This window comes from Dipteris shenzhenensis, chromosome 5, assembly GCF_047967505.1.
Source record: "Dipteris shenzhenensis isolate YYH24624 ecotype China chromosome 5, Dip_SZ_1.0, whole genome shotgun sequence".
NCBI lineage: Eukaryota > Viridiplantae > Streptophyta > Polypodiopsida > Gleicheniales > Dipteridaceae > Dipteris > Dipteris shenzhenensis.
The window spans coordinates 53,715,617-53,735,322 of NC_141600.1; the positions used below are offsets into that span (position 1 = coordinate 53,715,617).

General features: G+C 42.9%; 1 protein-coding gene across 2 annotated transcripts in view; it reads right to left on the reverse strand.

Moving 5' to 3' along the window:
- Window positions 1–19,706, reverse strand: part of EMB2785 (elongation factor family protein) — a 130,645-nt gene that overhangs the window by 45,690 nt on the left and 65,249 nt on the right. For both annotated transcript variants that reach the window (XM_087374776.1, XM_087374775.1), the window contains exons 6-9: window positions 16,294–16,431; window positions 2,410–2,535; window positions 2,206–2,304; window positions 1,876–1,999 (exon numbers count right to left, since the gene is read on the reverse strand). In XM_087374776.1, coding sequence (XP_087230902.1) covers window positions 1,876–1,999; window positions 2,206–2,304; window positions 2,410–2,535; window positions 16,294–16,431 — 487 coding nt within the window. The remainder of the gene's footprint in view (window positions 1–1,875; window positions 2,000–2,205; window positions 2,305–2,409; window positions 2,536–16,293; window positions 16,432–19,706) is intronic.

Below are 19,706 nucleotides of genomic sequence, written 5' to 3' on the forward strand. Positions count from 1 at the left end.
GCGCCCTCGTGAGAGTACTTGTTTCTATTTTCGACCTACATGCAAGGTGTGTGTGAGATGGCGGATGAATGCAATGTGAATGAAGAATGCTACGTGAGATTCACAATGAAAGGGTGATACCCTTTCATTAATTGTCCCTTGAGATCACTCAAGTTCCATCTTCCCATTTACACCTACCCTTAGCCTATGACCCATGCATCTACCATTCAATGCACCTTAATGCACCCTTCCCTTCCTATTGCCCTAGGACCTAAACACATGTGTGCACATTTTTATTAATAGAATAAGTATCACATGTCGAAATTCGATGCCGTCTGAAGCAGTGGCTCCAGCTCAACTAGTCCTATCTACTCATATGATCCACCACCAAAACAAATCGGTCGGTGTCCATCATAAATACATATACATGTTACACCATTGGCGTATAATATATAATAATGTTTTAATGTCTACTAATCACAGATTAGTGATTTCTCTTGTCATGACACTCCCTCCTGCTTGAATGGGCAAAATTCCTCTTCTGGATCCTCTCTCGTCTCTTTCTCTTGCGTACACTTTTCTCTTTTACTTCTGCATTTGCATCTCCTCTTCATAATCTGCAAATAATCTTCTCTTGGTAGTACACTAACTATCAAGCTCATAGTTTAAGATTCATTTGCTATCTACAACAAGCAACATCCTTGTAAGGTTAAGGAAGCTACTATGTTTGAAAGCACAAAACAGTATTTTGAACCATATTAAGATTGTATATGAGTATTTGGCTGCTCCTTTTGGTTCAACTTAGGTGCCAGCAACTTTAAATCATTTGATAAGAAGGCTTTTTAAAGAGCATTAAGTACAACAGATGTGGTCCCTCATGGCATTCCCATTTACTGTAAGAATGAAGAAGAACATAGGAGGTATTTGGAAGAATTCAAAGCCTTGGGAGGAAACTCCTTGCCCCTCGATGGCAAGAAGGATGAATTCTTTTGTTATGAGATCCGATATTTAGGCATACAATGTTTAAGATGAAAGTTTGAATTGATCCTACAACAGTTCAAGGTGGTTTGGCTCATGTATGAGTTTTTAAGTAAATCAAAAGTAGATTTGTGTTTATATGGTCCGTACATTGGGCTTTCCATTCTAACTGTATTTGTCTTTAAATCGGTAGATTTTGGAAAGCTTTGGAATGGTGTACAGAGACATCAAATAAAAAGATACATGGCTTCATGGGATTTTCAATTTCTTACATGGAATGAGATGAGCTTGGTTAATGAAACTGTTCATACTAATCCAACTCATATCATGACCATGATCAATTTGTCATGTAGTCCATAGCAATGTGTCATGGTCTTTGTGGTACATACAATGGCTGCAAAAGACTTGGGGATTTCCTGATTTGGCTTTCCAACAAAGCACACATGCTAAAACATAATCCAATGTGCCTCTGCACATGCACTACCTTACATCGAATCTCTGATGGCAAGGTGATTCCTTCATACAGATTATGCAATTTTGTGAGTTGAGGTCCAACATTCTTAAATTGAAAATATGTTCCAGGAAAATGATATCACTCCCTGTCTTGCTTCTCCAATACAACACATCCAATCTGATTGTATTACGATCCACCTGCTGGTACAACTACTTTTTTTAATAGCTTAGTGGTTTCTTAGTTTTATTGTGTTTTATGGATTCGTCAGATGGTCCTGTGCTGTAACCTTTGAAATGTAATATAAATGTCTCCTTTTCAACCAAACAAATTAAGGCAGCTGTTTTTGACCTTGCGATAGTCATTAGCAAGACAGCTTCTGTCCACAACACACTCACACAGAGGCCTGCCAAAAGCAATAGAAAAGCACATTGATGATTTGCAAAACTTTACAAATAAGACAATACCTAACTGCAGTTCACCCCTGCCTTGCACTTCAAAAGCATCCTGTGCAGGAGTTGGAGCTACATTTATGGATAAATTACTCTCAGCTTCAGCCATGAGACGCTCTCCAATTTTTGGCCCAGTTAGCTGAAAGGAAACAGAATTAAAATGACCAATGTCAATAATGTCGCAATAATGAGAGCAAAAGAAACAAACAACAACAACGCACATCTATGATGTAGGATCACCAGCATTCACATTACAGGATATACAATACATCTGCAGAATCCCCCAAATGTCTCACGAGACATTAACACTTATGGCATAAACTCAGGAAAAGTGTGGTTACACACCTGATTTCCATCACGGCCGCCCAAAGGAGAGTCGTTGACACTGAATGTCATAGAAATAGTTGGAGGATCCATCTCAGTTGCAGCCAATGCAGTAGTTACCTGTAAAATGGCATGATAACGATCAAGCAACCTCACCGAGCAAGAGGACTCAGCTACAGACCTGCCACACAAACTGGAATCCAAATGTGGGAATATGTAGTGGACCTCCATAGCTGTAACCGTATTTCCAATTGATGGATTTGCAAGCCCACAAATTGAAACAATGTCACCTGCTCCTGCACAATCTACTGAAACAGTAGTTGTCCCCTTCCTTTTCATAAGTTTCACTACCTGCTTGACATCACCACCTTGCTATCAATGCAACAGAAAACCAGTATGCCAACTTTCTTTTATTCGATCCTTTGAAAGTTCACCTCATTTACACAAATACTCAACTTGGAAAGATTACTGAAGAGAATACAAATTTAAGAGATTATTCAACGACCTTAACATGCCATGTGTAGCGCAGAAGTGCACTCAAAAATATCTAAGCTTTAGCGCGTGAGCATGGATAAATGTAAGAATAGAGAAAGAAGCATAGATACAAAGGAAGATAGAGATGATGATGATAATGATAATGATCAGTGGGGTAACATCCACACCATCGAATAGAGAAAGAAACATAGAGAAAGAAAGAAAGAGCCTCACAGGCCTATGGGACAAAGTACATCAAGAGAAAGAACTCATACAAGGCTCTGTGGGCTGAAGCAAAGGGTGCACTAGGGCCCTTGCTGAGTGCTACAAAAGAAATATGTTCTGCAATTCTAACCTCCAATGAGAAGTAACACATGATTTTATAACAAGATAATACGAAACTACATAACATGACTACAAGAGTATCAATTTTTGTGAACCAACCAAGATAGGCAGGTTTAATGTAGAAGAGCTCGCTGTTGCACACACATTTTGCTTCATGTATCCGGCTCCTATTTACAAATATTGAACCCTTTTTTTTTAGCTCTGCACCTTAATTTATTTCAAGCTCCTTCATTGCTTCCTTTCATTTCAAACTGCACCATAGCAAAGTCATAAGAAACGTTTCTAGAAACGGGTTTCGAGGCTTCAAATAGAAACATTTCAGAATCTTACATGATTTTTTCCTAGAAATGCACATCATTGATTTATGTAAAATATAGAATATAACAACACATATAATTTAAAACACTAAAGTCTAATACACATGGGAGGACTCCGACATGCAATCCAAATATTTTATTGTCCGCATGGGATCGCCTCTAGTGTATACAAATACTCTCTCTCTCTCTCTCTCTCTCTCTCTCTCTCTCTCTCTCTCTCTCTTCCCTTCTACTTCAAGCACCACTACCATTGTACCGATACACAAAGCAGGTGACCCTTTGGTGCAAGATACTACTGCACAGTCATGATAGGCCACACACTGGCCAAGATATATGAATCGGTGCTAGAGCAGGAGATCAATTCATGTACAGAGGCACATGGGTAGCAGGCATTGGGATAGGCTGGTTTTTTACGGTAGCATTCCACTCTCGACCACATCTTCACCTTGCATGCAGTCATTGAGGAGGCGAGACCTAGATCTCAAAAAGTCTATGCTTACTTCATAGACTTTCAAAAGTCTTTTGACATAGTCCCATGAGCCCGTCTAATCCGGAGGCTTCAAGAGATGCAAATACAAGGAGTCATGGTGCGAGGTGTGATGAGTCTATATGAGTCCGTTAGAGGGAGGGTGCGTGCACGTGGAGGGCTATCATATTGGATTGAGAGAACGATCAGAGTGAAGCAAGGATGTCCCCTCTCCCCGACACTCTTTGTCCTCTACATTGATGAGATCATGACTTTAATCGACAGCCTAGGATGAGAGGGATCCTTGCTCATAGATTTGATGATATAGATCTTGCTATATGGGTTTCTGCACAGCGGCCTTCATTGCTGCCTTCATTCGGCCCCTTTTGTGTCCATTTCTGCAGGCAGCCGGCTCCATTACTTGCTGGTCGGTACCCTGCAGCCACAGGTGCCTGCACACGAGCCTTTCCATTGCCGTTTTTAGGCTTTGCGCCCTGCTGCAACAGAAGTCGACCATCTATGAGCATTTATTGCAGATTTTCATGACTTTTGGAGGCTGTTTTGACCTAGTATTGGAGCTGCTCTTGCATTTTCGAGTTGTTTTGGGGCTGCTGCTGCAGAACCGCCTTCAACAGAGCCATTTTCAGGGCTGTTCCTAGCCTCCAGCTCATCTAGAATAGCCGATTCTTGGACTAGTGACCTGCTGGTGCATTTTGCTACACCTATACCTCTACTAAGCATCTCACTATAGCTTGGAGCTGGTTTGCTGAGGCTCTTCACAAGTTTTGAGATATATCATTGCATTTGGCACCCCTCAGCTACCTTCTTGAGGATTTCAAACCTGCTAAAGCACCTTGAGTAGTCATCAAGCCCACAAGTTCTTTTCCCTTGGCTCATTCTTGCATTTCAGGGTATCTACTTGCTATTATTTGACTTGGGTTCACTCAGTTCTGCATTTCTGGGCATTTGGAGCACTAGACACCTATATTTGCCCAAGACCACCCTATTCCTTCATGTCAGCTTGATGTCCGCCTTCATCAAGGTCTTTGCCATCACGACTTCATTGTCTTCTAGTTCTTTGCTCGTGGAGAAGTTCAAGGGGGGAGGTTTTCCCACATGGCAAACCAAGATGCAACTGCTCCTTATGCGTGAAGGCATTTGGGATGTTGTTGAGGACGACAAAGTTGAATTACTTGATTAGCAACAACGCAAGCTTTGGAAGCAACAGAATGCCAAGGCCATTGCCCTCATTGGTCTTTGCTTGGCCGACTCTCTCATCCATCATGTGGACTTCAAGTCAATAGCTAAGGAGATTTGGGATCGCCTTTATGTTTGGTAATAAAATCACCAACTCTAAAGTCTTTTTGAAGCTCAAGTTTTATGATTTGAAAACAGAAGAGAGTAATGGGTTGAGTGATCATCTAGTAAGGTTTCAATCTCTTGTTCAACAACTTTCAAGTTTGAAAAGCCCACCTGATGATCAAGGTAAGATGGATGCTTATGAAGAGTATGCATGGAATATAGCAAACTCTTGAAGTACTTCACCTTGCCACTACCACGTTTGATGATATGGTGGCACTACTCATTGAGAAAGAATGTCATAATAAGGAAGCTGCTCTTGCCTCTCCTGGTGATCAAGCATTTGCTTCCACGAGAAAATGGAAGACCAACAAGAATATTATTTGCAGGTTTTGCAAGAGGAAAGGACATATTGAAGCTAAGAAGAAGAAACAAGAACAAGAGAAGCACCATGCCAATCTCCTTGTTGCCGAAGCATAGGCTGAACCTGAAGAGCCCCCTGAGGAGATCCAAGCAGCCACAGCTGAGGTTCACGGCCTCTCATTTGAGGAGCATTATGACTGGGATGCTTGGTCTTTCTAGGACCTCTATGCTATGTGTTTTTGTGTTGAGTCAAATAAAGGTTCTCAGCCTTGAGTTGTCCCCTCTAAACGGAAGCTATCTGGAGTTAATAAGAGATACTATGCAATGGGTTGTGCCCCAAAAATAAATGTATTGTCTTTTACTTTGGTTTGATGGTATTGACCACCCAGTTCAGAGTAAGGGGGGGTGACGAGTGATGGTTTGCCCTTGCCGGTTGCAAGCTGTGTTGGAATTATAGATATAATTCAGCAGTGACCAATGTAATATAATAAGTTAGTTAGGGGCACTTTTCCCTCATTTAGAGGTTTTTCCCCCTAACTGCAGTTAGTTCACTAACTATGGTTAGTGACTACTAAGGTTTTGTCACTATGACAAAACCTTATCTACACTACTTTGTGTTGTACTCTTTGACACACTCTATTGTGCAACTACAGCTTCCAAGCTTACGACTCTCTCACTCTCTCATTCTCTCTATTCCTTCATTTGGTATCAGAGCAGGTCCAAGAGTCTGGTGCTCCTTGCTCCCTCAAGTTTCAACCATTGCCTCGACCTTCAGCCTACGCAAATCCGTCCGTACAGTCCGTACGACTGTACGGAAGCCTTACAAGGTTTCGCCATTTGCAGCGCTGAACTTCGCCGTACACTGTACATCGTACAGCGCCGTACTTCGCCGTACATCGTACTTCGCCGTACATCGTACCTGAAAAGTCTGCGCGCCGTACATCGTACCTGAAAAGTCTGCGCGCCGTACATCGTACTTCGCCGTACACCGTACATGTCGACGCAGCGCCGTACACCGTGGACAGATACCGTACGGTATCTGTCGTGGTCACCGTACTTGTCGACGCAGTACTTCCCGTACGGTGCCGTACAAACTGTACGGCATCTCCGTACAGTATTCAGTACAGTAAATCTGTACTGAATTTGCTTCAGTACAGCAGCAGGTATCTTCTCGGTTTTGGACAAAATTGCAGATTTGGCAGGTGATTTTTTGGCAGGTCATCTTTGATTTGGCAAGGCAGGCTAAGTTTGCAGACAGCCATTGTTTAGCTAAGTATTCTGCAAGAATATTTGGGGCATTTTACATATTGAAGCCATTGCAATCATTGGGCAAGTTTGAGGCTATCACAAGAGCAAAATTGCAGATTTGTCTGAAATTTGGGGCTTTTGTATTAAAATTGCAGATTTGGGGCTTTTGGCATTTTTACCCCTTTCTGGCTGCAATTCCTAGCTACAAATTGGGGCTTTTGTGTTTGGAGAGCATTTTTTGGAGTATTCAGTATATACTGCCTTTATTGGAGTGTTTGGAACACATTTGGCAGATTTTGGAGAGTGTTTTATGCTTGGACAGATTTCTGACAGCTCAAGTGCAGAAATCTAAGTTGCATATACAGCCCGTGCTTGGGTGTGGTTTTTGGGAGTTGTGCATTTTATTCCCAGTAAGGGAATTCAGCTTTGTATCTGCTTCAATTCCTTTTTCAGATATGGCCCATCAAAATCAGAATGATTTTCAGTTCGGTGGTCTTTCTCAGGAAGACAAATTGGATGGTACCAACTACTCCCTCTGGAGTTTCATGGTACGTAATATTCTGATTTCTCGCAATTTATGGGATTATGTCAATGGGGATGAAATCCGACCAGCAGATATTGCACCTGCTACCCCTCCTCACCAAGGAGGTGGAAGAGGTCGTGCACAAGGTGCAGCTGCAGGACAAGTTGTTGGTGCAGCTACAGTTAATACTCCTGAGCAAAAGAGATGGGATTCACGGGATGCCTTAGCCTTGTCTTGCATCTCTCTTTCAGTGAAAAGATCAATCATTCCGCATATCCGGTCGTGTAAGACCTCCAGGGCAGCGTGGGATATTTTGGAAAGCATGTATGCAGCACGGAATGATGCCAGGGTATCTTTTTTAAAAAGAGAGTTGAGCAATACACATATGGAGGAGGGTGACTCCATGTCAGCCCACCTCACTAAGCTACAGGATCTCAGAGAGCAGTTGTTAAATATAGATGAAATTATTCCTGATTCAGAGATGATTACAACCACTCTGAACTCTCTTCCTGAGTCTTATCTCAGCTTTCATACTTCGCTGAATTTATCATTGAGGGGGGGTGCAAATCCTCTTTCTTTTCATGAGCTGATAGGACTTCTGCTTCAGGAAGAGCAGACCAGGAAAAATTTGGCTTCACGTGCAGGTGAACAAGCCATGCTCTCAAAATTCAAATCAAAAACAAAGGGACAGGCAAAAACAGCAGCAAATCAGCCTTCCAGTGGGTCAGGACAGCCTTCACAAAAGGCTAAAAGTGATGCAAGCAAGCCCAAAAAGAAGGGTTTCTGTCACTACTGCAAAAAGCCAGGTCATCACATAGCAGAATGCAGGAAAAGGATTGCAAAGGAAAAGAAAAACAGCTCAGGAATGGCTGTTTCAGATTCAGCCCCTTGTGCATCTGACAGTGGGGATGCTGCAGCCAACTTTGTTGGTCAAGATTATGCCTTTTTATCTTGCATTTCTGATTCTAGGTTGGCTGTTCCAGATGATCGGGATAGTACAACTTCTTGCAGTGATGATACATATGCATTTTTGACTTGCAGTTTTGACTCTCCTTTAGATGCATCTGCTTTCAGTGTTGATGAAACACTGAACACATGGTATTTTGACAGCGGTGCATCCAAGCACATCACTTCGAGGAAGTGTCTCTTTACTTCCTTGAATCCACCCCCTGTTGGTAAGAAAGTCACTTGTGCCAACAACTCCTCATATTCAGTACGTGGCACAGGAGAAGTTGAGCTCACTGCAATTGATGGCTCAATTTTCAGACTTTCTGATGTTTTATATGTGCCTGGCATAACCAAAAATCTCCTTTCAGTGTCCACTCTTAACAGAGATGGATTTCAGGTCATCTTTGAGGATGACAAATGTGCTGTCCGGGACAGGGAAGCTAACTATGCCTTAATGTTATCTGGTACTCTGCTGCGTGGGCTTTTTCAACTTGATATTTTTCAGAAAAGAGCAGCTCATGCTTTGGCAATTTCTTCCCCTACAGTTGCCATGCAAAATGCAGAATTATGGCATGCCAGATATGGCCACATGCATTACAACAGCTTGATGACACTTCAGAAATTTTCAATGGTTGATGCATTGCCCCCTCTTGAGATACCTCCTCCACATGCCTGTGAAGGGTGCATTTTAGGTAAAATGCATAGATTTCCCTTCAAGAAGGATGGTTCAGTTAAAGCTGTTCGCAAATTGCAGCTTATACACAGTGATGTCTGTGGTCCCATGAGGACTCCTTCATTGGGTGGTCATCTCTACTTTGTCACATTTATTGATGACTACTCCAATTTTACTTGGGTTTATGGGCTGAAAAAGAAATCTGAAGTGTTCACAGTATTTAAACACTTTTCAGCCATGGTTGAAAATGAAACCGGGCTCAAGATACAGATATTACGCACGGATAGAGGTGGGGAATACCTATCTGCAGAATTTGATGCTTTCCTCAAACAAAAGGGTATTGTGCATCAGCTCACAGTCAGGCTGACCCCTCAGCAAAATGGCAAAGCTGAGAGGAAAAATAGAACCCTCATGGAAATGGACAGATGTATGCTGAAAAGCAAACACATGCCTCATAAATTCTGGTTAGAGGGTTTGATGCGTGCCAATTACATTTTGAACAGGGCTCCCACTAAGGCTTTAAAAACAAAAACTCCTTTTGAGGTCTGGAATGACAGGAAGCCTTCAGTGAATCACTTCCGAGTCTTTGGATGCCTTGCCTATGCACATGTGCCAGTTGAATTTAGGCACAAATTGTCAGATAAAGCCATCAAATGCATATTTGTTGGATACAGTGCAGAAAGCAAGGGGTATCGTCTCTACAATCCTGCTACGCGCAAAATCATTGTCAGTAGAGATGTGATATTTTCTGAAAATTCAGCTTACACTCAGGCTGATTTTCAAATGCCTTCACCTTCAGAAGATGTATTTCAAGGGTTGCTACCCATTGCATTGGGTTCCCCTGCTGATTTTTCTGATCCAAATCAGAATTTACAGCAACCTTCAAATGCTTCAGTTCCGCCACGGGATGCCATGCCTCCTCCACAGGAAGTGGAACAAGTGGTACAGCAAGAAATTGCAGACATACATGCAGCAAAAACAGTCCCAAACTGGCTGTTACAGACTCTCCGGGAGAGTAAACTTGATGCCCCGTTACCTGGCAGGACTCGCAGTGCAGCAAGGCACATGGAAGGTGCTAATTCAGTGGAATCAGCATATGCAGGTACTCTCCTTGATGAAGAGGAGCCTGCCACATTTGAAGAGGCACAAGGTAATGTGCATTGGATGAATGCCATGCACGATGAGTTGCAGTCCATTGCCAAAAATCAGACTTGGGATGTTGTGGACTTGCCACAGGGTAAACATGCTATTGGCACACGATGGGTATTTAAAGTCAAACGGAAGCCAGATGGCTCCATTGACAGATATAAAGCCAGGCTGGTTGCTAAAGGCTATGCTCAGAAAAAGGGCATAGATTATGAGGAGACTTTTGCTCCTACATCCCGGATGACCACCATCCGATCAGTAATTGCAATGGCTGCACATTTTGAGTGGAATGTTCATCAGTTGGACATCAAAACAGCCTTCTTAAATGGGGACTTGCTGGAAGAGGTGTATGTCAAACCACCTCCGGGTTTTGAAATTACAGCAAATGCACTTCAAGTCTGCAAGCTTAATAAAGCTTTATATGGGCTGAAACAGGCCCCTCGTGCATGGTATGCCAAGATACATGCCTTTTTGACCAGCAAGGGGTTGCACAATAGTCCTACTGAGAGCACCCTCTACATCAAGATGGATGGGGGGGAAATATTAGTCATCCTTCTTTATGTTGATGACTTACTGCTCACAGGGTCCAATGACGACAAAATTGCAGATTTCAAAACTGATTTGCAGACCCACTTTGATATGTCAGATTTGGGGCTGCTTCATTTTTATTTGGGGATCCAGTTCTCTCATGAGAGACGTGGCACTGTTATGTCTCAGTCCAAGTATGTTCAGAAACTTTTGGACAGATTTAACATGCAAGAGTGTAAGCCCATATCTACTCCTATGGAACCGGGGCTGAAACTCACAATGCATGATGCAGGAGAATCAGTTGATGCCACACTTTACAGTCAAGCTGTTGGATGCCTCATATATCTCTGCAATACTAGGCCTGATATTCAGTTTGCAGTATCTCAGGTGAGCAGGTATATGCACAGCCTAAAACTATGCATTGGCAGGCAGTTAAGCGCATCTTCCGTTATTTGCAAGGCACCAAGTCTTTTGGCTTACTATTTCCCAGGGGGGGTGACTTGCAGATGCATGCCTACAGTGATTCAGATTGGGCTGGTGATTATGACACTAGGCAGTCCACTAGTGGCAATTGTTTCTTTTTGGGAAAATCTTGCATTTCATGGCTAAGCAAGAAACAATCTACAGTGGCTACCTCATCATGTGAAGCTGAGTACAGGGCAGCTTTCACAGCAACAGTGGAATGTGTCTGGCTGAGACGTTTATTTGCTGATCTTTATCTGTCTTTGGAGGGTCCTTCTCCAATTCTCACTGATAGTCAGAGTGCCATTGCAGTGGCAAAGAATCCAGTGTTTCATGCTCGCACGAAGCACATTGAGGTTCACTATCATTATGTCAGAGAGAAGTTACATGCAGGAGAGATCAGTATGATCTTTGTGTCCACACATGACAACGTTGCAGATATCTTCACCAAAGCACTACCACGTGAGAAGTTCGAGGCATTTCGCAGTGCCCTGAACTTATATCCGTTTGGTGATTGATCAGCCTTGTACATGACATTGGCACTGCAGGGGGGTGTTGGAATTATAGATATAATTCAGCAGTGACCAATGTAATATAATAAGTTAGTTAGGGGCACTTTTCCCTCATTTAGAGGTTTTTTCCCCTAACTGCAGTTAGTTCACTAACTATGGTTAGTGACTACTAAGGTTTTGTCACTATGACAAAACCTTATCTACACTACTTTGTGTTGTACTCTTTGACACACTCTATTGTGCAACTACAGCTTCCAAGCTTACGACTCTCTCACTCTCTCTTGCTCTCACTCTCTCATTCTCTCTATTCCTTCAAGCTGACTGAGAAGTCACTATCACACGGGGGGTGTTGGATAGTTGGACTTGCTTTTTGCAGTATTGTGGTGGAGGGGGGATCGCGGTCCACTCCTTGCGTGCCACTCTTTGCTCCGAAGGGGGGTGTTGGAGATATCATAGCCAAAGAGTGTGTTGATGTGATGTATGGGACTTATCTCATATGCACTTGGTGTGTGAGTGTGTAGCCTATAAGGCTTGTACTTCACTTCTCTCATTTAGTGATGAAAGCCTTCATGGATTCTACATTCATCTATCATTTCTTCAATCCCTAGCTCTTTCTCTCTCTCACACACCCCATTTTCTAACATTCTTGAGGATTGGACACGCTTTTCGAGGTGTTTTTCATGATTGTTTTTCTTTTTTGAATCTTTTCCATCACTCTCGGGACTGTTTTAGGGGTTCTGGATGTCTCAGGCAGTATTGTGCAAGGACATCCATATTTTGCACCTCCAAGTGCAACTTCAATCCTTTCAATTGGGGACTTGCTGATTTTTCCAAAACAGAGATAAAAATCATCCATTTATTGCTTGCTAAGGCAAGCATACTTGGAGGAAAGTACTTATAGTTCATGGGAGATCATTTTCAGATCGTCTTGGAGCTCTTTTTGGAGACATTTGCAACCCATTTGCTTGAGTTTTGGTCTGGTAAACTTTCAGTTTTGATACTTCTTGCATTGGGAGTTCTTTCCCTTCTCCATTGCTTGCGTTTGTTGGCCCTCCTGCCATTGGGGTTTGCCTTTTCAAGTACAATCAAGCATTCAGTAGGGTTTATGCCTTGTTGAGCCAATGGTTTTTTAGCGGAAATTCTGAGATTGCAGCACATATCCCAGCACGGGATCTTTCTAGTATATTTTAGGGGCATCCTCAAGCCTAGTATAGGCTTTGGCAGTGATATCTGTTACTTGAGCAAGGTGTTCGCAGCAAGTAAGCTTTGTTGAGACTTCTTTGCCTCTTTTTGTTCGCTCAACTGGCACAGCAAAACACAAATGATGTGTTTCAGTTGCTTGCCCAGGAGCATCGTTTGGATGGCACCACCTACCCTCTTTGGAGTTTTTTGATTCGCAAACTATTAGTTGCCACAGGCGTCTGGGATTATGTTACAAGTGATGAGGCCCCTCCCGGTCCTATAGCACCAGGTACTCCTCCATAGTAAGGGGAGAGAGGGGGGGGTTGTGGACAACACGGGACAATAAGTTGCTGTCCCGATTGGGCAAGCACCTGCAGGTATTACTCCTAAGCAAAGGAAGTGGGATATAGGTGATGTTCAAGAGGTTTATTGTGCCTCATGTCAGGTCTTGCCGGACTGCTAAAGATGCCTAGAATATTTTGGAACATATGAATCAAGCTCGTAATGAGGCGAGAGTCTCATATTTGCACAAAGAGCTTGATAGCATGCACATGGATGAGGGTGACTCTATGCAGGAACATGTCACCAAGATTCAAGATTTGCGAGAGCAACTCTTGAACATTGATGAGGTCATTCTAGACTTACAGCTTGGTACCATTACTTTGAACTCATTGTCGGGAGTCTTATCTTCTTTTCATACATCTGTCAACCTTTCGATGGGACGGATTCACTTTTCAAGAGTTGGTAGCACTCTTGTTGCAGGAAGAGCAGACGCGAAAGAATATGGCTTCAAGTTTTCGTAGTGGGGAGCATGCTTTTACCGCACAGAATAAGGATGCAAAGTTATGGCATGCCACGTTTGGGCATGTAAATTATGGCACCCTTGTGTTATTGCAAAAGCTTGATATGGTTGATGCCTTGCCTCATTTGGAGGCTCCTCCAAACAAAATATGTGAGGTCTGTATTTCGGGTAAAACACATCATTTTTCCTTTCCCAAGGATGGTGCACACCCAAAAAGAAATATTTCCTCAAGATCCACAACCGCCTAATTGGAAAGTAGACAAGAGGTTCCATTGATGTTTTTTGATAATGTCCCTCCATTGTTTGCATCCCATCCCACACCTCAAGTCAGAAAAACAACATCCCTCTCTAGATGCCACTGCTCTTGTGGCTAACAACCAGCTCACCTTGCAGCACCGTTAAGCACTATAACTACATAGTTATGCTAAAACAGAGTCTCTTATTCACTCATGTGTGGAAGCAGTGGTAAATGTGTAGGCATCTTCCCTTGGAATTGAAGAGCCCTTGGAGTCTTTAGCACCCTAGCTAGGCTATCTTTCAAGACACTGTTTATGTAAATAGTCCTACTACTCAACCTTGAGTTTCCTTTTCGTGTCTTGTACATAGCTCATGCTACAGTTTTGGTATTTTCCAGTTTGGTCTTAAGTTTGGAAAGAGTTGATAAGATTTACTTCAACACCTTGGTCTTGTATCACATTGTAATAATGAACAGGATAAGGGAGAATGGGGAGGACCCCGTGGAGGGGCTATCCTGGCCCCTTAATCATTTGTTTATCTTTTCTCAACCAATATTGTACATTTCAGTCTCTCTCTTTCAAACTATGAAGTAAGTCAATATTCCGCAATGTTATGCAAAGCAACCTTTTACCTTTTCCGTTATGAGAGGTTTCACTGCAGCCCTGGTACACAGCCAGAAGTGAAGGCTCTGTTGAATGAATAGGGCCCAGGGATAGGATCCTTTTCTTAGGGTTGGAAGCAATCAAAAATAGCCAACTCAATCAGCAGACTGGCCCGACCAGTCTATCAATTTATACCTGTCCCAGATGTCATGCCTGGCTGCCACATGGCAGTTGCACATTGGCTTACCTTGTATTAGTACTGCCCTGACCTGCTGTAGCAGCCTGAGTGTCTGCAACGCCCCAACCAGTCTGCTGCTGTCTGTAGACCTGTCTGCAGGGCCTATAAGGTCTGCTCTTATGCAGCGTTTGCTGCTGGCCATGGGCCTTGTTCTGCCCCATCTGTGGGCTTCTGCCCACCAGCTAGGACATAGCAGCAGTAATGTCTTGTTGCCGCTCGTGTGGCAGCCCTGCAACCCATGTCAAATCTGCCAGTGGCAGCCTCTCTTTGTGCTAACGTGGCATCTCTCCCTCAGCAACAAATGCTGCTAGTACACTCCCCAATATCCTCCTTATATGGGGGCTCACAAGGAGGTGACCATGATAATCCTAACATAGAGCCAGTACAGAGTGTTTCTGCTGCTCTCGCCAACCCACGTCTCGGCAGACTCCAGCACCCCTCTCCCACACGTGGGAGACACAGGGCAGATCAGGAGGTGACAGTTGAAGGTTTCAGACGTCTTTCAGAGATATCAGAGCCCACCAGATCCTAGACACTAGAGTACCAGCGTGTTCTCCGTATCTTCAGTGTTTCACCATTATACCTCAGATACTTCAGTTCTTTCATTTATGTCGTTTGAATTTTATTTTTATTTTTTTGCCAAGGGCGCAGGGGGGGCCGCTCCAGTACCCCTACATAGGATGTATTTCAAGATGTACTGAGCTTTTGGTCTCATAGGCCTTTTTGAAACACAACATCCCTCTCTAGATGCCACTACTCTTGCCACTAACAACCAGCTCACCTTGCAGAAGCAGTAATCACTAGGAAATACACAGCTATGCTAAACCAGAGTGGGCTAAATGTTACTCGTGTAGAAGCAGTAGTAAATGTTATGAAGTAAAGCAATATTCCGCAATGTTATGCAAAGCCTTTTCCCTTTTCCTTTAAGAGAACACTGAGTGTTTCACTGCTTCCCTGGTAGACAGTCAGAAGTGAAGGCTTTGTTGAATGAATAGGGCCCAGGGATAGCATCCTTTTCATAGGGCTGGAAGCACTCAGTCAGCAGACTGGCCTATATCTAGACGAGTCCAGCAGACTGGTCTAACCAATCTGTCAAATTATACCGGTCCCAGATGTCACACCTGACTGTGGCAGTAGCACATTGGCCCACCTTGTATTGGTACTGCCCTGACCTGCTGTAGCAGCCCAAGTGTCCACAATGCCCCGACCAGTCTGCTGCTGTCTGAGGACCTGTCTGCAGGGCCTATACGGCAAGGCCTGCTCTTATGCAGCCTTTGCTGCAGGCCATGGGCCTTTCCTGCCCCAGCTGTGGGCTGCCTCCCACCATCTAGGACATAGCAGCAGCCTGTTCTTGCTGCCCATGTGGCAGCCCTGCAACCCATGTCAGATCTGCCCCCCGGCAGCCTCTGTTTGTGCCAACGTGGCATCTCTCTCTCAACAAATATGGTACACCTCCCCCATGTCCTCTTCACAAGGTGGTGACCATGATAATCCCAACTGATAGAAATGCCAGAGGCAGACTTTATGGTATATCCAACATTCGTATAAATAGCATATCTAAGCTTGAAAACTGCACATCATAATATCTTTGTTTTAAGGAAACAATCTTGATTATACAGAAAGACTTAGAAGCAACCCCTACCTTATGCAGCTAACCTCTCCATAGATTATTCCCAAAAAATTCTAAGGACTAAATACTGTCTCAAGATAGTAAAAATTATTGATTCTCAGCTGCACTTTTTACCTTTCCCACATCAACAACCTCTGATGTTGAATCATTCTTGCGTAGTCCATGCACTTTATCTCCAACCCGCACAACTCCTGACGCAATGCGACCTGTTAATACACGTCCAAAATAGTTGTCACGCTCCATCATAGACACCTACAACGCACCATATTTGACCAATCACATTAGTCTAGGGAGTTATATTACTTGTGAAAACTACCACATAACATCTACTAATAATTCAAAAGTCTAATCAATCCTTTAAAAACTAAAAACTGAACATAATAATACATACAAAGCATGCTACTTAATCTCTGCCAACCAAGGAGCTGACATTCCTCTAGGAGTGCTGTAATCTTCTTGGTAAAAGACAGCAAAGACACTCTCATTTGCTCTCCCTCTCTCCCTCTCTCAATAGATACACTAGGGCCCAGGACAATCGTCGGGCTGGACCCCCCCGAAGGTTTTTATTCATCAGAGAGAAAATGGAGTACATGAGTTCAGCGTGGAAGCTATTCATACAAAATCATAACGTGAATGAATCATTACATGAGCTCTTAGGCTCTCTTTCTTGGCAACAAGCCACTTGTCAAACTCTACATTACTTACCTAATTACATGCCACTAAGGGCAACTCTGGAGTCTTCGAAGAACTTGGTCACGCGAACCACCTCTTAGACTCTTATTAGGCTCCATTGCCCTTAGGAAAATAACTCTTCCTAGTACATGTAACAATTAATTAAAGCGCACCACCATGGCACCTATTAATTGTTAGCGCTTTGCATGCAAATAACACACTGTGGACTAATTCTAGTCACGGTGGGCGTCCCCACTGAATACATGTGCACACATAAGAAATACAAAAAATATATTTATTCTCTGGTTGACCGGAGTCAACACTCTTGATTATAATTAAGGGGCTTTGACCAAGGGTCGAGGCGCCTTAATTATAGTCAAGTCTCTCCAACCGAAGTTAGCACATCTTGGTTGCCCGTAGTTAACCTTCTTGGTCTTCCTGACCGAGATCAAGCTTACTTGACCGAAGTGAAGTATCCTTGACCGTAATCAATTCTTTGACCAATAGAAAAACTCTTTTGACCATAATTAACCCAGATGGAAAACTCTTTAATTATGATCAAATAAATGGTCAACTGTACTTTGACTTAGGATATTTACATTGTGATGACATCCCCTCGGCTTCTATTCGGTTGACCTCAACTGAAAAGCTTCCTTGTAAACATCCAAAAGCTGTGGATGATCGGACAACATGTCTTCATCCATCCACTTGGCATCCAATGCCGTATAGTTCTTGAATTTTACAAGGACTTGTAAAATTCCTTATCCTGAGGGCCTTTGCGTACAGTATGGTACACGATCTGCTCTGGCTGAACAACCTCCTCCAGCTCATCCACTTCTGGTGGATCCTCTAATATTGCCTCTGTAGGCTATGGCCCCTGAAATTTCTTTAGAAGACTCAGATGGAATGCATTGTGAATCCTCCAATGCTCTGGCAATGCTAACCTGTATGCAACCTCATTTATTCTTTCTATAACCCTGAAAGGGCCATAGTACCTAGGAGATAACTTTGCATACACTTTTTTTTTGTCTTTAAACTTGCGGAGCCTAGCTTTCTTAAACTTTAATAGTACCCAATCCCCTTCCCTGAGATTTAACTGTCTCCTATGTTTATCTACAGCTCTTTTATGCTTCTCTTGAGACCTTTCAATTGCTGTCTGGACTTGGCTACAAGCTGTCTGGAGGTCTCTCATAAACTGATCAGCTGCAAATATTTCGTCCTTGGTCCTCAGAATAGGTGGCAGAATCACCTTCCCATATATGACCTCAAAAGGGGCTTTCCCTGTAGAGCTGTGTACTGTATTATTGTAAGCAAACTCTACCAATGGTAGATACTTTTCCCAGTCTGAACCTTGGTCACCCACGTAGCATTTCAGCATATCCAATGCTGTAGAATTTGCTATTTCACTTTGACCATCTGTCTGGGGATGAAAAGAAGAAGAAAAATTCAGATTCATCCCCATATTATCAAACAAAGCTCTCCAGAATAGACTGGTCATTCTGGGATCTGAATCACTGACAATGGACTTAGGCATACCATGATGCTTAAAGATCTGTGCCATGAAAAGCTTAGCCATAAGATCTGCCTTTATGGTTTTGCGAACCGGAATGAAATGAGCTTGCTTGCTGAATCTATCAATGATACTCCAAATCCCATCATTTCTTGACTTTGATCTTAGCAAATCAAAAATGAAGTCCATTGTAATACTTTCCCACGGTGCCTGAGGCACACGAAGAGGCATAAGTAGGCCAGGTGCCTTCCATTTATCATACTTCACTTTTTGACACGTAAGGCATTCAGTAACAAACTGATGTATATCTTTCCGCATCCCTAGCCAAAAGAAATACCTCTCTAATGCTAGAGTTGTTGCTGTAATTCCTCTATGCCTTGCATAGGGAGGTGCATGGCATTCTTCCAAAATCTTTTCCCTCATCTCCTGGGTGATGCATAGGCAGTCATCTTTCATTAAATACCCATCTTTCAGGGAATAGTGACTGGTGGACTGCCCCTCTTGCATTTGCTGTAAAATCTCACCAAATTCTGCATCATTAGCATATTGCTCCCTCATGCTTTCCAAGTCATGATGATAAGCAATGGTCACATTGTTGACCTGGGGTCTTCGGAACAAGGCATCTGCCACTCTGTTCCGAATTCCTGGAGTATGGACAATCTGAAAATGATACATTGACAGCATATTTTCCCAGTTCATATGCTTCTCAAAGAGTTTTGTCTGAGTTAGAAAATATCTTAGACTTGGTGATCTGTTATAACAATAAAATCTACACCCAAAAGATAATACTTCCATGTGTTCACAGCATGAACTATAGCGAACAATTCTTTTTCATAGATTCCCAGATATCTTTCCGCATCACGCAATCTTCGGCTCTCGTATGCTACTACATGTCCATTCTCATGTAATGCAACCCCAACACACTCTCCACAAGCATCGCAATCAACATCAAAAGATTGATACAGATCCAGGACTACAAGATTAGGCTCTGTAGTCAACTTCTCCTTGCGTGTATTGAATGCTTTCTTCTGTGACATTCCCCATGTGAAGGCTGCATTTTTCTTGGTAAGGTCATGTAGTGGAGCTGGAGCTGATATCAGCAAAATGCCTGATGAATCTCCTGTAGTAGGAGCAAAGTCCCAAAAAACTACAGACTTCATGCACAGTTTTCAGCTCAGACCATTCTTGGATGACTCGGATCTTTGCAGGATCCATCTATATTCCATTCTTGGATATTATATGCCCCAGATAATGGATCTCTTTCAAAAAGAATTCACTTTTCTTGCTATTGGCAAAAAGCTGATGATTTCGAAGTTCTTGAAATACTAAAGCAAGATGTTCCCTA